The sequence below is a fragment of the Ursus arctos genome, unplaced genomic scaffold (genome assembly GCF_023065955.2).
Source record: "Ursus arctos isolate Adak ecotype North America unplaced genomic scaffold, UrsArc2.0 scaffold_22, whole genome shotgun sequence".
NCBI lineage: Eukaryota > Metazoa > Chordata > Mammalia > Carnivora > Ursidae > Ursus > Ursus arctos.
The window spans coordinates 57,274,903-57,295,228 of NW_026622897.1; the positions used below are offsets into that span (position 1 = coordinate 57,274,903).

The 20,326-nt window shown below is 40.8% G+C and overlaps 2 protein-coding genes across 2 annotated transcripts; one reads left to right on the forward strand and one right to left on the reverse strand.

Moving 5' to 3' along the window:
• The first annotated feature begins 1,212 nt into the window (after positions 1-1,212).
• On the forward strand, positions 1,213-2,163 carry LOC113269485 (olfactory receptor 52A1-like). The gene has a single exon (XM_026518364.4). It carries the CDS (start codon positions 1,213-1,215, stop codon positions 2,161-2,163), a length of 951 nt encoding a protein of 316 aa, XP_026374149.2.
• A 3,945-nt stretch (positions 2,164-6,108) lies between these two features.
• LOC113269439 (olfactory receptor 52D1-like) lies at positions 6,109-7,047 on the reverse strand. Its single transcript, XM_026518329.2, has one exon. The coding sequence runs from the start codon at positions 7,045-7,047 to the stop codon at positions 6,109-6,111; it is 939 nt and encodes a 312-aa protein (XP_026374114.2).
• Positions 7,048-20,326: the final 13,279 nt, after the last annotated feature.

A 20,326-nucleotide genomic window follows, 5' to 3' on the forward strand; every position in this document is an offset into this window, starting at 1 on the left:
CTTCAGGATTCAAACCACAGCTAATTATCATTGTAGAGTGTAAACAATCTTAATACAGAGTCAGAGTATAGTGTAAAGTTATTAATAAGAAAGTAGGTTGGGGCGCCTCGGTGGCTCAATCGTTAAGCGTCTGCCTTCAGCTCAGGGCGTGATCCCAGAGTCCTGGGATCGAGCCCTGCATCGGGCTCCCTGCTCCACTGGGAGCCTGCTTCTTCCTCTCTCACTCCCCCTGCTGTGTTCCCTCTCTCGCTGGCTGTCTCTCTCTGTCAAATAAATAAATAAATAAAAATCTGAAAAAAAAAAAGAAAGAAAGAAAGAAAGAAAGAAAGAAAGAAAGAAAGAAAGAAAGAAAGAAAGTAGGGCTCTCATTGTGGAAACCAGAGGATATGCAACTTTACTGAGTGATCCACTGACATTTAACTTGTAAAGAGAAAGCATCGTACTCATCCAGCAGTGTGGTATCTCTAAATTGACTTTTCCCAAGCCCTCTGTAAAAAACATCATACTCCACCCTTCCTGTTCCGCTCAAGAAATCTAATTTGAATTTAAGTGGATTTAATTCATTCACTGCTTGTGAAAACAGACCCCCTTCTTCAAGTCTCCTTGAAGGGCCACACTTAATGTCCTTTCAGTGATTGTTCAATGTCTCTATGATGAACACCGAGTGAATGTACAGCTAAACTCTCTCCTACCAATCCTCATTTGAGAACCAATGTCACAGATTCGGGGATATATAAGCTGCTCCCTGGGACCAGGACTAATATTGGTTGAGGGTAAAGGCTCTCATAAGCTATGTACTTACCCACATGGGGCAACAGAAATGGGGTTCTTCTAGGTCCACAAGATGTCCAGAGGGAATCTGCATTTGCAGCAAAATTGAACTGACGTCTACAAGTAAATCAAGAAGGAAAGCCTACTGAAGGTGTTTCAAACAGCCCAGCCTAAAGATCATGGGAAATGCAAAAGATCAGTGTTCTCAGACTCTTGGTTTTCATTTCCACAAAAAAATGAGTGAAACATTTTTGTAGGATTGTTTGCTACTGCATGTAGCCTTAAACCTCTGAATAATCTGGCCAAACTCTCCTCCAAAGTACTGAGCTTATTTCTCCAAGGCTCTGTATGTCTGAATGATAGTGGGGTCTGTGTACTTTTCACTTCCCACGCCCATTCTCTTTCTGCAGGAATGAGAATTAGCGGTGATCACTAACTTCCATGGCGTGCATTAACATGTCCTATCTGGACCCCACGACAGTGACGCTAATTGGGATCCCTGGACTAGAACACGTGCAGTTTTGGACTGGGTTTCCTTTCTTTGTAGTGTGCCTGGTGGCTCTTCTGGGAAACATCAGTTTACTGATCATCATCCCCGCAGAACGCAGCCTGCATCAGCCCATGTACATCTTCCTGGCTGTGCTGGCAGCCATTGATGTAGGACTCTGTGGAGCCATTGCTCCCAAGATGTTGGCCATCTTCTGGTTTGGGTCCCGCTCCATGGCCTTTGGTGCTTGCTTAGCCCAGCTTTTCTTTATCCATGCCTTGCAAGGCATGGAATCTGGCATCCTGCTGGCGATGGCCTTTGACCGCTATGTTGCCATCTGTGATCCACTGAGGCACACATCCATCCTCACACCGTTCATCCTGGTCACTATGGTGCTGGTTGTGGCAATTCGGGCAATGGTGCTTGTTGGGATTTTACCAGTTTTAATCAAAAGACTACACATTTTCCATTCCATTGTAATTGCCCACTCTTACTGTGAGCACATGGCTGTGGTCAAGCTAGCTGCAGAAGACGTCCAAGTCAATACAACATGTGGTCTTTTTGTGGGTTTTGCCATACTGGGATTTGACATGGTTTTTATCCTCATTTCCTATATGCTTATTTTCCAGGCTGTTTTTCGTCTACACCAAAAGGAGGCACGGCTCAAAGCATTTAATACGTGCACAGCTCACATTTTTGTTTTCCTTGAGTTTTATATTCTTGCCTTCTTCTCCTTCTTCAGCCACCGTTTTGGACATGTTGCTCCCCCTACCCACATTCTTCTGTCTACCATCTACCTCCTTGTGCCACCTGCCCTCAACCCTATTGTCTATGGTGTAAAAAACAAGGTAATCCGTAAGCGTGTGGCAAGGATTTTTTTTCTGAATCGTCATTCCCAGCAGTAAACTATTAAATGGTTATGTTCATGGAAGGAATACTTTTATTTCCTAGGGATGGAAACAGGTTGGATTCTGTGTGTTCATTATCAGGGGCTTTACTCCAATATGCCCAAACTTAAAGGTAATTATTAAAAGGCATTTATTTCACAAACTAAAGCGAGGATGAAATAAAATCTATTCAGTTAAGACTATTATTACCTTTATTCATTCATTTTAATTATAATTTTATCTTTCTCAATGTCCTTCCTTTTTATTTGCCTAATTTGCAATTCTTTTACTTTTTGATAAGAAAGCTTACTGATTTTCAAACTTTCATCCTTTGGAATACTTGCATTTTAAGCTTGGGATTTCTCTTCAACCACTGCTTTTGTTGCATCCCAGTCATTGACGTTTTGTCTTAACACATAGTCAATTCCAATAAAAGTAAGAGACTGTCATTCATAATTTCCTAGGTTGAACTTTAAGCACACCGAGTCAGGGTCTCTCATTTCGAGGGGTTTTGTATGTCTGCATCCCCAATGGGGATATGAAAGATCAAATGCCATATGGTAGGAGAGAATATTGGTCAGGCTAGTGGAACAGTCACAACGAAAACACTTTTGTCCAGTTGTACAGTGGTGACACTGATATAAACACTGTTGCCCCCAGAACATCACCACATCAAACCGGCACCATCACTTTTTCCTCTGCCCTTGAAGTCTGCCTGTTCTATAAAAATTGCAATCCTCAGGGGGGAAATGCAGAAGTTCCTAGGTAATTCTCCATGAGCTGAACTCTAGTGGATTAAGAGCCAACCCACAGATCTGCTGTTGAGGCATCTATGAGTCACTGCAGCACTGAGTGCTCAGTTTCGTTTCCTACAGCTCTGTCTGGCATTGTGGTCTGACATGTAGCTTTAGCATTTGTCCTACCTTATGTCAGGGACCCTCACACATATCCTGTATTGATAAATGCCAAAGCCTATTGCCCTTTGGTACATGGCTTGCAGATATACCTTCCCAAGGCCAGCCAAGCGGAATGGCTTGGTTTAGCCAGTAACCATCATCCATACCAATGGCATTATCATTCACATTATCTCAGATATGTCTAGGACCATTTTATAGTCCATAAGTGGAGAAGGTAAGTCTTTTTCCCAGCATAAATTTATCCTCATTCCAACTTTCATAATCCTTTCTCTGTATTCGGGTCCTTAGATATGAGTAGTAACACAGTCATGGTGAGGGAAACTGCCTGCATCATCTTTCCCAGTTAATCAGCTGAGTCAGTTGTTTGCTTGAATATCTAATGGTATTTTATACCATGGTGCACAGTACTCTTCTGTGCCAGTAAGGCACTCTTCCTGACTTATGACAATAAGGCTGTCATTCCTGCTACAACCAGATAGTTGCTTCAATCACATAATCAAGTTATCTCTTTTCCTTGTATGGTGGCAATAAGACCTGGGACATGAAATGAATGCTTCACTCTTCTAGACATCTATCTTTTGTTCTCTCAGAGCACCTCATCCATTTTTATGTCACATTTTCAAAATGTGAAAATCTTTACTCAATTTATGTGTTAAATAATTTATTTTATGTAATTTCCCAAATGCCCCTTCTCCATTAGGAACACATTATATGAAGCAAAGAGCCCATATGCTTCATATCACCCTTGTTTGTTACTGTGTCCTCAGCACTTACTGGGTCATAATAGAATTCTAGTGTACATTCTTTGTGTAAATCTTCTTCAGTTAAGCAGGTGGCTGACCTATTATGTGATTGGTAGCAGAGGGTCCAGACTACCAGAATGTGTTGCCATTGATCTAGAAATAGTTGAAGACGCTTCTTCAATATTAACTAGAATTCACACACACACACAAATCCAAAAAACAAACAAAAAAAAATGCAAAAAAAAAAAAAAAAAAAACTTTACCTGTGAGAGTGGGATCATGAGCCAAAGTCATCACTTGTATCTTAAGTATATCTGTGTTCGTTCAGTATAAATCTGAATATGAAGGTGATTCTGAGAATATCAGTCTGGCTTTTCTAACTGGACTCTTTTCTTCTTTCTTGAATCTTTTTCTTTTCTGTGTTCACTGGCAAATTTTCATCATTTTTCATCAGAATTAATAAAAATATACCTCTAAACAGTGAAGTTATGTCCCGTTTCCCTGATTCCATTTTAAACACCGTTGCTGGATAATTTTTTATTATTTCTAGGCTCTAACTTTTCAAGATCCTGACAGATTAACTCCAATGGAGCCTAATCACATGTAGGAAAATTTTTTAAAGTGTAAAGATTATTTTCTGAAATTACTGTCAATGTCTCCATTTCACCATTCAGGAAAGTGAGGCAGAGAGCCACCATATCTTGATAAATTACAACACAGTCTGTAAGTGGTTGTTTGGGGATTCAAAACTGAGCAGTTGTCTCAAACATTACCTTTCATTGCCTTAGAATTGTATATATGCAAGTATATCCCATCTTATCCAAGACAACGTGTAATAGAGGATAATAAAAGAAATTTAGACTACCAGAAATATGAACACACAGGTAACACTTTATTTTGAAGGAAGAAAGTGTGAAATCATATGGCAGTCAGCAAAAAAGGGGTCATGTTATACCTGACACCTGACAACCCACTTGTCCAGAAAGATGAAATAAAAATTTCAATGTAAAAAGTGACATGATACTGAATAAATAGATATGGAGAGAGGTATTCTAGCTGCAGCAGACATTGCTAACATATACTAATATGGGCTAACGACAAAACTGTTTCAAATATTATTGGGAATACAACAGATCTTAAAGAAGCCTATAATCTTTATATCACATACCATAATGACTATCCTACACAGTATTCCATATAAATACGAGTCACTGAACTTCAAAAAAAAGAATAAAAAGGGGGCATATCACCGTCAAAAATAGCTAGAAAGATAAATTATAAAAAAATACCAGAACAGAATATTCCCCTATTTAGAATACAGATTGGGAGTAGATGGGATTAGAATATGCAAGATCTTCAAAGAATGGGACAGGCAACTACAGATATTTTCAAAGAATCAACTGAGTCAACCTGAACCACAGTAAAGAAACAGATGAAAGACAAATGGTAGGACAATTTTTGATATCATCAGGTCTTCTGGAAGAGTGCTTGTGGGAAGAGATTTCATTTAAAAACTTTTAAAGAATTATAGCTAGACAGATTAAAATAAGAATAAATCAAAAAAATTCCAGGAAGAACTCTAGACAGCATATCATGACAATTTCTTCATCCGTCCATTCAGAAGTTTTCCAAAACCATCCCAATTTCTAATTTCCAATTTTACAGATTTAAAATGTTTTCAGTCTTATCATTCAGGAGATATAAACATTCCTGTTAATTAAAACCTACAAAGGAACAGCATCACAGGAAAAGTCAGAGATAATGAATCAATAAAAACATCTCTGATAAAGCTGGTAAGACTGAACAACAGGATAGCCCTGTGGAGCAACCATAGCAGATAAGACCACATAGTAGTGGAGATATTGCATTATCAGGCAAATATATTAAGAATAAATAACCTAAATCTGCCATCTCTCAAGCAATTCTCCTAAGAACAAAATCTAGTCAATGCTAATTAATACTTTGAATATCAAAAATAGAAGATATAAGGAGTCAGGTTTTTTTTTTTAAGATTTTATTTATTTATTTGACAGAGAGAAAAAGAGAGAGAGAAAATGAGCAGTGGGGAGGGGCAAAGAGAGAGGGAGAAGCAGCCTCCCCGCTGAGCAGGAAGCCCAACGCAGGGCTGATCCCAGGACCCTGAGACCATGACCTGAGCTGAAGGCAGACACTTAATGGATGGAGCCACCCAGGCACCCTGGGATTCAGGCTTTTAGAAAAAGAGTTAATGTCTTTTTCTTTATCTTTTTGTGGTCTCTATAAGTCAACGACTTAGTAAAAGATGAGTTGAAGAGATTGTTGTTTCATAATTTGTGAAAAGTAAAAGCTTGGAGGAATCGATCTCTGATCCTCTTGGTTCTTATGCCATAGATCATTGGGTTCACCATGGGTGGAACAAGGAGGTAGATGTTAGCCACGAAGATGTGAATATGAGGAGCCACCTGTTGACCAAATCTGTGAGTAAGGAAAGTGAAAAAGGCAGGAGTGTAGGCCGCCAAGATCACACACACGTGGGATCCACAAGTGCCCAAGGTCTTGAGTCGAGCAGCTTTGGAGGGAAGATGGAAGACAGTGTAAAGGATGATAACATAGGAACATACGATCAATAGGAAATCTAAGCCTCCAGTGAGGAAGGCAGCAGTCAGGCTGTAGATTCTGCAGATCCTGGTCTCCGCACAAGCAAGCTTGATCAGAGCCATAAATTCACAGTAAGTGTGAGGGATGATATTAGTTCGGCAGTAAGGAAGCCACCGAAGCATGAAGGGTTGAGGACTGAAGAGCAAAACCCCACGAAAGACAATAGCCAGCCCCAAGTTCTTGATGACCCTAGGTGTCAGGATAGTAGAATGTCTCAGAGGATCGCAGATTGCCACATACCTGTCAAAGGCCATGGCCAAGATAAAGCCTGAGGCCATGCTGCAGAGTGAATGAATGAGAAACACTTGTACGAGGCAGGCTTCAAAATGGATCTCCCTGCCATGGAACCAAAAAATGCTGAGGATTTTAGGCACGGCAGTAGTGGAGATGATCAAGTCAGCCACAGAGAGCATACAGAGGAAGAGGAACATGGGCTCATGCAGGTTGGAATCTGTTCTGATAATAAATAGAATAGCAAAATTACCCACGAGAGCACTCAAGTAGACAAGGCAGAAGGGCGCTGACAGCCAAGTGTGGACGGCTTCCATCCCTGGAATGCCAAGGAGAAGAAAAGTACTGGGATGGAAATTGGTATTATTTGACATGATGAAAACTCTTGTCTACATTCAGTTGTGGGATGGTGTAGACTCTTTCATATTCATGTGTCCATTCATTTACTGGTACTTTCATTTGTTAATTTATCTAAAATATTTGGCAATGTTTTATACCCTAAGGAGACAATGATAAATAGGACCCAATCCCTACCTTTAGAATTTAACATTCTAATAGTGGAGAAACCGAGGCAAACCAAGGATTACTTTCCCTAGTGATTTCGGCAGTAAAAGTTATGTGAGTAAACAGGGAGATTTGTTCCACTTGTATGAGTCAGAGGATTCATAGTTAAGATGCTTAATCTTGGTTCTGAAGCATTCTGGACCTTTAAAATAAAAAGAAAATTATAACTAAGATCAAGTTCACAATCAGAAGACATCAGTACCTCCACTGAAAGATCAAAGAGTGTTCTTTGGTTTGTATGTGGGTGAAGTTGGAGTAGTTGTTTGAGACATAGCTTTTGTCTCTGTCTGCCTCCTTGTGTTGTCAAATTCACTGGTGAAGCCACCACAATACGCTGTTAATTGATAAAAGAAAGTTGATGTATTACACATAATATGGTTGCCTAAATAATATCCTTTGTATACACCTTGGCAAAGAGAAAAGAAAGAAATATTATAAGCCAATCTGTTAGCAGAATTTGGGAACTGTACATTCAGGGAGACAGAAACAAAATACTGTTTCTTTTTAACAATCCTTGTTTTGAAAAAAAAATTGTATAATAAACAAGCATTATTTTTCCTTTTTGAAGAACAAAAACTAATGCATTAGTGGTTTCTCACTAAATCGAACATGTTTAATTTTCATTTTCATTCTCTTCAAATGACTTTCTAATGTTTCTTTTGATTTCCTTGATCAACAGGCTATTTAGAAGTAATGGTATTGTTTTCCATATATCCGGGGAGGGGCTTTCTAGAGACATTGCTATTGCCTGGGAATTATAGCAGACCTCAAACCATAAGTGCCTCACCTCATTTAGAAATCACTTGTCCAGAACTGCTTCTAAAATAGATTTATATGGCAATGAAACTGTAGAAGGAAAAGAACAAATATTCTTTCCTCAATTTCACTGGATTGTCCACTATGCTACATCTAATTAGTTATGTATTAATAAATAATATTAATTTCATATAACCTTGATTCTTCTTCTAAGGAATGAGACGTAGAAGAGTGACAGCAAACATTCTAAGCCAGGGCACATCTGCATGTTTCTCCTCAAATGAAGCAAAAATTAAGATCCACCCTCTTAGGACAGGAAACAATTTTTGAAGCAGACAATAATCATCATGCCTCAGTTAATGTCCCAATCCTCCTTCAAACACCTCCTCTTTCCTCCATCTTTCCCATTCAACAGGGTCAGAATTCAGACTTTTGCAGGTTGCAGGGTCTAGCAGAGAGCTGAGGTGTGCCTTGCTCGCTAGTCCTGCTGTTAACTCTGAGGACAGTTTACGGAGCAGATACACAAGAACAATGACTGTGGCACATTGTACCCTTAGAGAGACAGAAATCAAAACAACCCAAACCAGCTGAAGCTACAGGAAGGAGAGAGCTTACAAAAGTGAGAACTTGTACTGTTCCTAATAGGAACAGTTGCTGTTGCTGTTCCTAATAGGACCCAAAGGGTGATGTGGCAGGAAAGGCTGTCTCTGTTGGGAAATACATAGAAGATGCAGAGCTTCTCAGAGCCATGGTCCTCAACACCCACTTCAGGTGTAGTCGGAGAATTAAAAGGATTGCTACTCCTGAAGCCTGGAGGATGGCACGGGACAAGAGATAAACATATCGCTCAGTTTTGGAGATGGGAAGCCATGTGGAGATGGGAAGCCTTGAGCATAGGCTGATCTTTCTCATTTGAAATGAATAAGAGAAAAGACAAAAAAGGAAATCCCAAATTACTTGGTAATGACATTGGAAATTGGCCTAATAAATACGGTTCAATATTTCTTTTGCATTGTCATTTTATTTCAGCAAATAAAATAGCTTAGAAATGAGATAGTATAATGTAAAGGGCAAGTAAAACACACCCATCATCGTGCAATTAAATTTGCTTTTCAGAGCAGGTCTTCAGTGAAAGAGTAAATCAAGTTCAAAACAACACATCCCTGTAAAATTGTAAAATATGAGAACATTGTTATCTGCATGGCATAATGCCACTTCTGGGTTTGTAGTAAATTCATAGACTTCATTGGTTATATTATATGAATGTTAAAAGAAAAATAAATAAACATTGAATTAAGAATTTTAAAATAACACCAACAATAACCTCTAGAAAAATGGGAGCAAGGAAATAATAAAAATAAAAAGAAAGTGTGATCGGGCAGAACGGTAAAATATTAAGAGCACACGATTTAAAAGAGGAAAATCTGATAATATTCTTCCAATTTAAGAAAAGCTACAGAGAAAAAGTAAGCAAATTTAGAAACACTGAACAGCAATTGAAATATTGAGTGTGAAGTTTCACATACATTTCACTTTAAGGAATTCTTTGGCCCATGTATAAGAAGACCCATTATCAAGAGGATATTTTTTTTGTGTGTGCAGATTTTCTTTCCATATGCAACAACCATTGGAATCACCACTTTTTGGTGTTTACTTTTTTCTGGAGACTTAGTGACTGGGTCCTGAATGAGCAATTCAGAGCCCTTCAAGTATTTTGCAGTAAGGAGTAAGAACATGAAGGAGGCAGGCAGCCTGGATCCCATTTGGGACATTGTCCTATTGTCTATTTCCCCAGAAGCCAAGTGGCACAATACGTGCTTGGAATTATTTTCTCTGTGTCCCCTTGAAACTACAGGAACTGACTTTTCTTCAGTAGATCACAAAGCTCCCTCTTCTCTCATCAGTAGACATGAAAAAAATGCAAATAACCTTCCTGGGCATGCAGAATTGGAAAAAGAGAATAAACTTACAGCCCCTCTCTTTCCAGGTGCTTCCTTCTGTATCACAGCCTAGAATTCTTCACTCTCAATCCTTGATTAGGAAAAATCTTAAATAACCTGGGTTGTCCTTGAATCTGTTGTACATACCAAATGCTGAAGTGCCTGCTTTGTTCTGGGATTTGACCAAACAGGAGGTCAAGGGGCTGCTAATTTTCAGTCTCCTGTTCTCACTGTCATTAGTTATCCTTGGAAAACCTTAGCTGGGTTACATGACTTTCCTGGAGAGAAGATCGGATTGGAATAGTGTAAAGCTGCTGGGGAAAAGGAAAATTCTAAAGAAAAGTAAGATCTTGTGGTACAAGAAATATCACCGTCAAATCAGAATTGATAGATTTGGTAGCATGAAGGAGAAAGGTATAATAAAAAAGATTTTATGGCCTCTTGTCAATTTGATAAGGAAGTTCCTTCATAGAAGATACTAATCATCATCCCATGATTCCCTCACTCCTACTGCCCGAGAGCACATTTGAATCTCTCAATGCCATTCTGATTTTTTTTAATAATAATTTTTATTATGTTATGTTAGTCACCATACAGTACATCCCTAGTTTTTGATGTAAAGTTCCATGATTCATTAGTTGTGTATAACACCCAGTGCACCATGCAATACGTGCCCTCCTTACTACCCATCACCAGTCTATCCCATTCCCCCACCCCCTCCCCTCTGAAGCCCTCAGTTTGTTTCTCATAGTCCATAGTCTCTCATGGTTCATTCCCCCTTCTGTTTACCCCCCCTTCATTCTTCCCTTTCTTTTCCTACCAATCTTCCTACTTCTGATTTTTGACCCCGCTGTCTTTGATGAAATACTCAGGGCCTCATGCTCCATGCTATTGGTGATGAAGGGAGATTTGAGTCAGTTTTGTGTTATTGTCTATCTTACCTGTCTTGAAACATCAGAAGTTCCTGGCCTGTCTTTATTATAATCTCCTGCCTTTTCAGCTAACCTCAACTATATAATAGTTCTGGAACCACTGCCTCACAGGAGCCAAGAAAGTGGCCCAGGTGTGCACGCATTCCCTGTGGAGCCCAGCATATGCTGGAGCAGAATCTTGAACAGAAGATAGCACCAAGTCCTCAGAGTTATTTCCCCAACATTTGTATTAAAGATTCAAGAAAAGGGAATGAAAACAGATAATTTCTTTAATGGACTTTATCTCACTCTAAAACTATTTTCAGTGGGGGCATATTGGTTGGTCAAAAATAGTTTGCAGATGTGCTTCTTGCACTAAGTTTTTCAAATTTGTAATCATATTGGCTTTACGTAATGATTTTTGCCTCAATTACACATACATAATTCCTAACTTCCTATGAGAAAATATGCCATAAAGACATTGCTTTTAATATTACAGTATTCATGATTATAATTTTAATGGTCACAAAATACATATTTAATTTCATGTTCCATAATTCACTCAACCATTTTCTAGTTCCTCGATAGTGTCTTTTTATTGTTACACTGATTAGGAAAATAATATGAAGATCAGTTCTTTACTCAGGTGTGATAGGAATACGAAAGAAATAAAGAAAAAAGAATGGCAAAACTACACACATTACTGCTCTGAACACTAGCCTGAAAAGATGGTTTACGTCCTTGCTACAGCTCTCTCTCTTTTTTTTAAATTAGGCTCCACACCCAGCATGACCACCAATGCAGGACTCAAACTCACGACCCCAAGATCAAGACTGAATCAGGATCAAGAGTCTGAAGCTCAACCAACTGAGCTGCCCAGGCGCCCCGCTGCACCCTTATTTTTGATAGATAAGCCACGCATGACATTGATTGAAAAATCGTGAAATTATACACAAGAATTCTGGAAGCTGTAGTTCAAGTAAGATAAAATACATAATTATTTTGTTATCAACGTTGTGTTCATATTTTTGAGGAGGTCACTAAGAGGACTTGACCAGTGTGTGACTCACAAGCTAGACCCAGGCAATCAGGCTCCTCACCCAGTCCACTGTTTTGGAATATACGTTTCACCCACCATTCCTGGACTAGGACTTGTTCCAAGGACACAGGCTTGAGAGAGCAGTGTGTTGCTGAGACCACCTGGGTGCTGTATATGGCCAAACCCTGCCGGAAATGGCCAGCAATCCCAGTACCAATGGATGAAAGATTACTCCAAACTTTGCTGTGAAAAGAGAGGAGAAGCAAGGGGGTCAATGCTCAGAGACAAAGACCCTTTCTCTGCTTTGCTTCCTCTTTTATTGGCCCTTCAGGATAATCACAAATCCTTATCACTGTTTCTTGTGAGATAAGGGGTCTTACTGGAACTAGGAAGATCTGTTTATGGGAAAGATATGATATGCTAATCTGCATGTTCTAAGAGTTCTACTAAACACAGCCTAAAGGACAACACAGACATCTTTTAGATCACAGGGTGGCTGTTTGGGCTAAGAAAGCTTCAGGGAAGGCAACTCCCTGTGGCATTCCAACGACAGAGTGGTCCTACAAGCCTCAGCATTTCAAAGGCCTACGCCCTTCTCTGAAACCTCCCCTCACCCCCAGTGGCCTCTGTGTTACATTTTAGCTAGCCAGGTATTATGGCTGATTTCATGCTCCACATTAACCCCAACAAAACCCCATGAAGGCCTCTACATAAACTTTTAAGATTCCCGTGCTCAGGTGTAGAGAGATACTCATGTTGTGGTCACCCACAGAAGCCTGATGAGTAAGTTCCCTTGCTTACTAAACCTGTCCCCTACTTGTCTAGAGTAGCCTGCCTCTTTCTATAGTTACTTCCTGCCATTCATGTTCAGGGCCAGTTTGTGAGCTAACAACTGATGAGCCAGCCAGGAGATAGAGGAAATGGGTTTTGGAGAAGAGGTGTTGGCAGAAAAATCTGGAGTTAGCCATCGAGCTCTGTGTGGGGAGGCGTGGCCCATATACCACATACTTGTGGACCACACGGGAGTACGGGACCCCAGAAAACACCAGCTGTTCTAACACCTTTGTTTGAGAAACTGCATGTACTGCACTGTGGCAGAGAAGGGAAGCACATGGCGGCCACCATGGGGAGGCAACCACTGTGGGCAAATTGGAGGCCACCAATGCCCAGCTGGAGGCTGGAACTTAAGCTAGAAAGTTGGAGAAAGACGTTAGGTTAGAGAAGGACATACAGGTGTCCACAACTCTGCAAGGTTTGGGGCTACAGACAAGGTGGGAGAGCAGAATAATAAGTTGGAGAACTTAGGGTGTCATTTTGCAAAGATAAGAGGGTTCAGGCTGCCATGGATTAGGGTTTGAGGGCTTGTATCAAAGCCTGATTTGAACAATAAGAGGTGTCATCAGGGAAAAGTGAACAGAATAAAAGGGAGGATATTGTGATTGACAGTGAAACAGACAACGTGCCCCACTCCATCCAACCCCTAATACAGAAGAAAGTTTAACATAGTAATTACCCTAAGCTTTTGATAAGTCAGTTGGACTCCTCTAAAAGGACTAGCCCCACAGCTCGGAGAATGGGAAGCAGATGGATGGATGATCATGAATAAGCCCTTGTGTGGTCAGAATATATAGAAAGATATTTGAGTTCACCTGCAAGAACCACAAGCAGTCCTCCCTGTTTTCCATTTTCCAGCTCATAAGGTGCTGACACTCCCTGGCCATCAGGAAGCTGCTACCCAAGCTTGGGTACTACCACTAGCAACTGACCCCACAGTAGATTCAGCAGATGACTGCGTAGAAAGAGCAGGCACTGTAGTGCCAGGCGGGTTGGTATATTGCCAAGGATACCAGATCGCCCTGGAAATAGTGACTTGATTAATGCAGGAACAGCATAGTCTCTGTTTTCTGAGCAACACCCAAGGCAGCTGCCAAAGGAGTCTGGCCAGCCGCCCGAGCTCCCAACTGGTAAGGGATTAAGAAATTGATGATAATGGCCCCATTCCTCTGAGTGAGGGTTTTAATGCCTTAGTTTGTGTAAACACGTTGTCTGGCCTACCCCAAGCTTTCCCTGTCACACTAAAAACAAGGCTGTCACCATCAGGGAATTTTAAAAGCTGAGTATCACGTATAGATACTCTCAACAAATACACAATGATCAGGGGTCGCATTTCAAAGGTCTTCATATGCAAGTTCAAGCAAAAGAACATGACATTGAATGGAGGTTCCATCCTCCCCTATAATCCATAAGCAGCAGGGTCGATAGGAAGAATACAATATTAAAGTAGTATCTTCAATTACTAACAAGTAAAACCATGTTTTCTGGGTGGGCAAAAGTACTGTCCCAGGCTTTCATACATTTTAATAATCAAATAATCAACCAGTAGGGCCTATTGCCCCACATGAGAGACTGGGGACTCCTGCCAGGACACTCAACACTGTACAGCCACGCGCGCTGCAGGAGATAGCGACCACTCCACTACTTAATGTGGATCAATGTGCCATGTCGCCAAGAGCACCAAGCTCCTACACACCTGGGAAACATGTTACCTACTGGGATTTGCAGTGGGGAGTCCCACCAGAATAGGTGAGTTACTTCACAGGGACGAAGAACTACTCAATCTCTACGGGGATCCTGTTGTCCTGCTGTGAGCCAGAACTATGGAAGCATACTCTACCAGGAATGGAACACCCCCCCTGAAAGAAGGGAGAAAAGGGGGGTCTGGCTCTGGCATCTCACACCCCACGTTCATCTCCCAGCTGAGAGTACTGTCTCCCCTGGCCGACATGCATGGTATGCACAACCTGGTTAGGTTCCGAAAGCTGCCGACCTCCCTCTCTCAAGGCCAGGTGGGCACATTGTGTTTTTCAGTGGTACGATCATTTGGCCACTGTCTTTGTTCCCTCCCCTGACCTGGAGGAGACTATGTAGCACATGAAGAAGCCCCTGCTAAATTCACTTGACAAAATTAAATGATAGCCAGCAAAGCCTGTCTTTACTGAACACTAAAATGTTTCTAATGAGAACAGCTGTCCTCCAAAGTAACATGCACTTGGATATTATCACTGCTTCACCTGTGCAATTAATCCAAGCAGAATGCAGTGTGTTCATATCTCTTGAGTCTGCTAATGTATCATCTTTATTAAATTACTTGAAAACACTAGTGAATGCCCTGAGTGATCTGACTCCCAGCCTAGGGAACTGAATACATCAGTGGTTTGGATCATGGGGCTCTTGGAGAAAAATTTGTTACTTATTTTGGTAACTTTATCTTAATCTGTGTTTTCTCTTGCATGTGCCTATACTGTTGCTGTGACATCTGCTTCCAATGACACCAGATAGACACCAGATGAACCCCACCCCCTCACCCCCCCAAATCAGGGAAACTCCTGCTCACTGCTCAGGGCACATTGCAGAAGAGGGGGCGGGGGAGACTCCGTCATGAGGGATGGAGCGTTGAAGGAGGTCATCAGGAGGAGGCGACTCCTGGTTGAGCCCACAGCTGGACCTGGGCTCCTTACTGCACCTTCACTCCTGCCCTTGGGGTGGACTTTCCGTTCATTCCCACACTAGGAGCTAATCCAAGGACAAAGCCTTGAGAGAATAAGATGGTAAGACCATTTGGGTGATCTGCATGACTGAATCCAGTTAAGGCGTCTTTATGAACTGTTAAGATTGTGATGGTCAGATGTGGAGATACGTTGAATTGAGGATAGAAAGGTTTTATTTAAAATAAAGGGAAGGGACTAGACACTACCTTTCCTTTTCTAATGCATACATATGATATTGAAAAAAAAATAAAACTTCTGAGACTCAAGAAGTCCTGCTGAGGGACAGGCTCCAGAGACAGCTGAGAAGGATTCACCTCCATTTGCCCCCTATCCTGGATTCTTCTGTTACTAAGATGGTAGGTCTAAAGACCTTGAATTTGAGTTCTTTTTTTTTTAACAATTTTTTTTTATTATATTATGTTAGTCACCATACAGTACATCCCTAGTTTTTGTTGTAAAGTTCCATGATTCATTTCTTCGTCTAAGAGTTCTGAACCTAATCTCCAATTCCCCGTAATGTCTTTCCCTGACACCGTGGGGAGGTCATTGGCCTCCATGCCCTTGGGAGCCTTTGGCATTGGGAAACACGCCTACAGCTGAGCTCATCTGGAAAAGTTATAAGACCGGGAGAGACCTGAAGGCCTCCTCAGGTGAGGTAGGAGCTCACCCTCATCCCCGCAGAACCCGCGGTCAGGTAAGGCTTGCGCGGTGGGGCTCGTTTGTGTACCATTGCAGACGTTAGTCCTCACTCTTAGAGCTCACTTTTGTACGTGTCCTGTTGGTTCACTCCTTTAGCTTAATGCCTATTCCGTTAGGCATAGGCGTCTTCAGTTGATCCTTATCTGCATCCAGAAGGCTCTCTTCCCTGCCTTTTTCCAGTTCTACCCAGGACGCTAATGGGAGACACACTCACACACGACACGGATGGGCTGACTTCAGGGAGTCTGTGTTCACCGCACCTGAAAATATCAACCTTAAAAATAAAATGGCCAGGGTCGCCTGGGTGGCTCAGTCGTTAAGTGTCTGCCTTCAGCTCAGGGCGTGATCCCAGAGTCCTGGGATCGAGCCCCACATCAGGCTCCTCCACTGGGAGCCTGCTTCTTCCTCTCCCACTCCCCCTGCTTGTGCTCCCTCTCTCGTTGGCTGTCTCTCTCTGTCAAATAAATGAATAAAATCTTTAAATAAAATAAAATAAAATGGCCAGTTGTTTTAGCAGCAAAATGAGTTTATTTAGGAATAGCAGAAAAATTACAATTCGAGACAAGCAAACGATATCAAACCATAGGCAAGTCTGAAGAGATCAAGGGAAGGTAAGCTTTTATTCAGTTTTAGGCGGACATTGGGGAGGGCGGTTTTGTACAAAAGTTTATGGAGAAGAAGGCGATTTCGAGGTTGTGGTGAATTCTTATTGGCTGCCGGCAGTGGTGAGTGTGTTGCTAAGACAGGGTTGCGGTTGTCCTTCTTTTTCTTAAAAGCAGGAGAGGGAAGAAATCAGAGAGGGAGACAAACCATGAGAGTCTCTTGACTCCTGGAAGCTAACTGAAGGTTGTGGAAAGGGAGGTGGATGGGGGATGGGGCAACTGGGTGATGGGCATTAAGGAGGGCGCATGATGTGCTGAGCACTGGGTGTTATGCGCAACTAATGAATCATTGAACACTACATCTGAAGCTAATGATACAATATATGCTGGTAAATTGAATTTAAATTTTTTTAAAAAGCAGGAGATACAATTCCTGTGTGAAAAGTGTCCTCCCTGTCAAAGGAATTCCCTCTCCTTGCTGGTTATGCAGGCTGCAACATGTGGCAGGTACATGGGAACAACTTCCCAATTCCACTGTAAATGTGGGTTCCTGTTACTCATTGTCACAGTCCCAACAGTGAAGTAATAATGCTGTGTTTCGTTCTACACAGTCATCCCGATGTCGAGGATACACATGACTTATATGTTCATCTGAATAACTCTGCGACTGTAAGGTAGAAACGTCATGTTTAAAAATGCTGATGAGGGGCACCTGGGTGGTTCAGTCGTTGAACATCTGCCTGCGGCTCAGGGCATGATCCCAGGGTCCTGGGATCGAGCCCCGCATCGGGCTCCTCCGCTGGGAGCCTGCCTCTTCCTCTCCCACTCCCCCTGCTTGTGTTCCCTCTCTTGCTGGCTGTCTCTCTGTCAAATAAATAAAATATTTAAAAAAATGCTGATGAATCCAACAAAATATTAGCCAGTCTTCCTTAATCCACAGATTGATAGAATGGTTGGTTATCCTGAACTTTTTCTCATGAAGAGAACTCTACATTTTTAATCATCAGGAGACTGTTACCATTTTATAAATCATATAAGTTAATGAAGATTGTATCTCACATCTCGAAGCCAAGATGTTATGTGAGGATGATTATTGCACTTTTTCAATCAAATGGGACCTGAGACATTTTGAAAACATATGTTCATTTGGCTAAGTTTATTAAAGTGATCATTTGTTATATCTGAAATTTGTTTCATGACAGTATCCCTCCTTTTGTCTTCTGCTTATGTTTTTTGTTAACATATAACCCTGCACTGTCTTTAACTTTGATGTCCCGAGTACCAATGTTGGTATGTATGGTTCTACTACTAAAATGGTACAAAATGCCATTATGTATTTTCATAATGTATGTATTGATGTCCATTCTGATGACTTATTTATTTAAGAATGGATCGCTTTGAAGAGTTCCACTTTTAGGCAATTGTCTTCTTAGAGCTTTTTCTGCTCAAACAAGTTCATATCCAATCAATCACTGCCACATTTACTATCCATTCCTTATGTTTCCTCTCTCCTTTCTTGAGGGTCAACAGTCAACACGCTTCATCTGCAGGAACACCCGTATCCCCGCCTTCTGTTATCATTAGACACAGAGCAGAGGACACTTAAAAAATTAAACTCTTGCCGAGGGTTTCTTTTTCTGATTGAATATAATCAATGCTGTCGCTATGATTATCATCATTAACACTGTCACCATTATTAACTATATCAATTCCTATTTATATTTAAAGTGAAAGTATGTTCAGCCCATCTCCACAGTATTTAAATATTTGAAGTATTACAGTCTTTCTTAGTTAATATGATATGGTCAGGTCAGCATCATACCTTACCTGGCATTACTATGTGTTTCTCTGTGGTTTTTTTTTTCTTTTCTTTCTTTCCTTTTTTTTTTTTTAATATTTTTTTATTATATTATATTAGTCACCATACAGTACATCCCTGGTTTTTGAGTAAAGTTCGATGATTCATTAGTTGCGTATAACACCCAGTGCACCATGCAATACGTGCCCTCCCTATCACCCATCTACAGCCTATCCCATTTTTCTTTTTCTACTTCTCTCATGTGTGTGTGCCCATGTAGTCAGGTAAACAACCGTCTCCTCTACCATAAACACAGATACAGTGATAAAACAGGTAAACGTGAAAAAAACAAGCAAAAAATCTTGCTCGTGTATTCTATAATTAATAAAGTAGAATTATTAAAAACTAGCCCGTATAGTTCACTTCATCTACCCACAGAATCGAATGTTAATTGCATAAATTTCTCCTAAGTGATGTGCATTAAAATCCTACTTAGGACAGAAAAATATTGCAGGTAATAGTACAAAAGAAAGATTTATTTCTGCCTTATAAAGTGGCAGAAGAAAATAGCCACATAAGGTTTACGGACTTTGGGAAGCATTCATGGTTCTCACGGGAGATAGACATGATTTTCATGCGGAAACCCCAAAAGAATTCAGATACCAGCTGATAAACACCCCCCCCCACACACACAGAGTGAATTAACTGTCTGCTCCTAGACATAATTTTAGGAATATTTCTTTTATGCTTATGATCCCAAAGTACTGACTTACCATCCATGGTGGAAAACCAGGTACCTCTCTTATTCCCAACTGAAATTCCAGGAAAGGAGAGGTTTTAAAAGGTTCTATCCACAGATTTTAATTCCTCTTCAGGTCTGTTTGTATAATGAGACCAAGGCAGGTGGAGCACTGCTTTCTTTTGTAATCTTGGTTCACTGTACTCTTTCTAAAGATGCAAATTTTCTCTGGCTCCCCAGATTTACAAAATGAGCAATGAAGCTGTTAGATGAAAGCAAGAAGGTAGGGAATGCCATGCCCTCGTTATAGGAAGAATTCATGGGATCTTATTTATGAAATGTGTGACCTCACCTCCTAACTGTTTCTGTAGCCAGCAACACAGACTTGGGCGACCTATTTGTTTTCTTTAATATGGCAAAGAGCCATGTGGCACTCTCCTGAGAAATATTCTTAATAACCAATATTTCTAGGAAGATTCTATGTACAGGCTGGGTTATAAATTCTTAATATGTATCATTTCATCTACTTCTCAAAGAACTCTTATGTTATAGATAGTATTACCACTACTATCCATAATGTGAAGGTACAAACTCTAGGCTCAAAGAGGTAAAATTATTTTCTGAGACCATACAGCTACTGAACCCAAGCAGAACCCATGTTTTTCTGTTTGTTCTGATACGGTTCACTCAGGAAAACAGCACTAGTAGGGCAAAATTCATGGACTGTGCACTTTCTTGCCTCCACTGATTTCAACTCTGTCTTGCTGCTTAATAGCTATTTCTGAAGAAAGTCACTTTCCTTCTAAAAGCTTGATACTTCATCAGAAAGATAAGGGTGAATGAGAATTTTTTTCATAGGGGTTGCATATGTTTTTAAGTTATTTATTTTAAATTGCAGCAGTTAACATACAATGCAACATTAGTTTCATGTGTACAAAATAGTGATTCAACACTTCCATACAACACCCGGTGCTCATCGCAGCAAGTGCCCTCCTTAATCCCCATCACCTATTTAGCCCATCCCCTCACCTCCCCTCTGGTTGCCATCAGTTCACTC

What these genes read in the sequence shown, in the direction of transcription:
- LOC113269485 (XM_026518364.4), top strand. Translation starts at nt 1,213, where the DNA reads ATGGCGTGCATTAACATGTCCTATCTGGACCCCACGACAGTGACGCTA.
- LOC113269439 (XM_026518329.2), bottom strand. Translation starts at nt 7,047, where the DNA reads ATGTCAAATAATACCAATTTCCATCCCAGTACTTTTCTTCTCCTTGGC.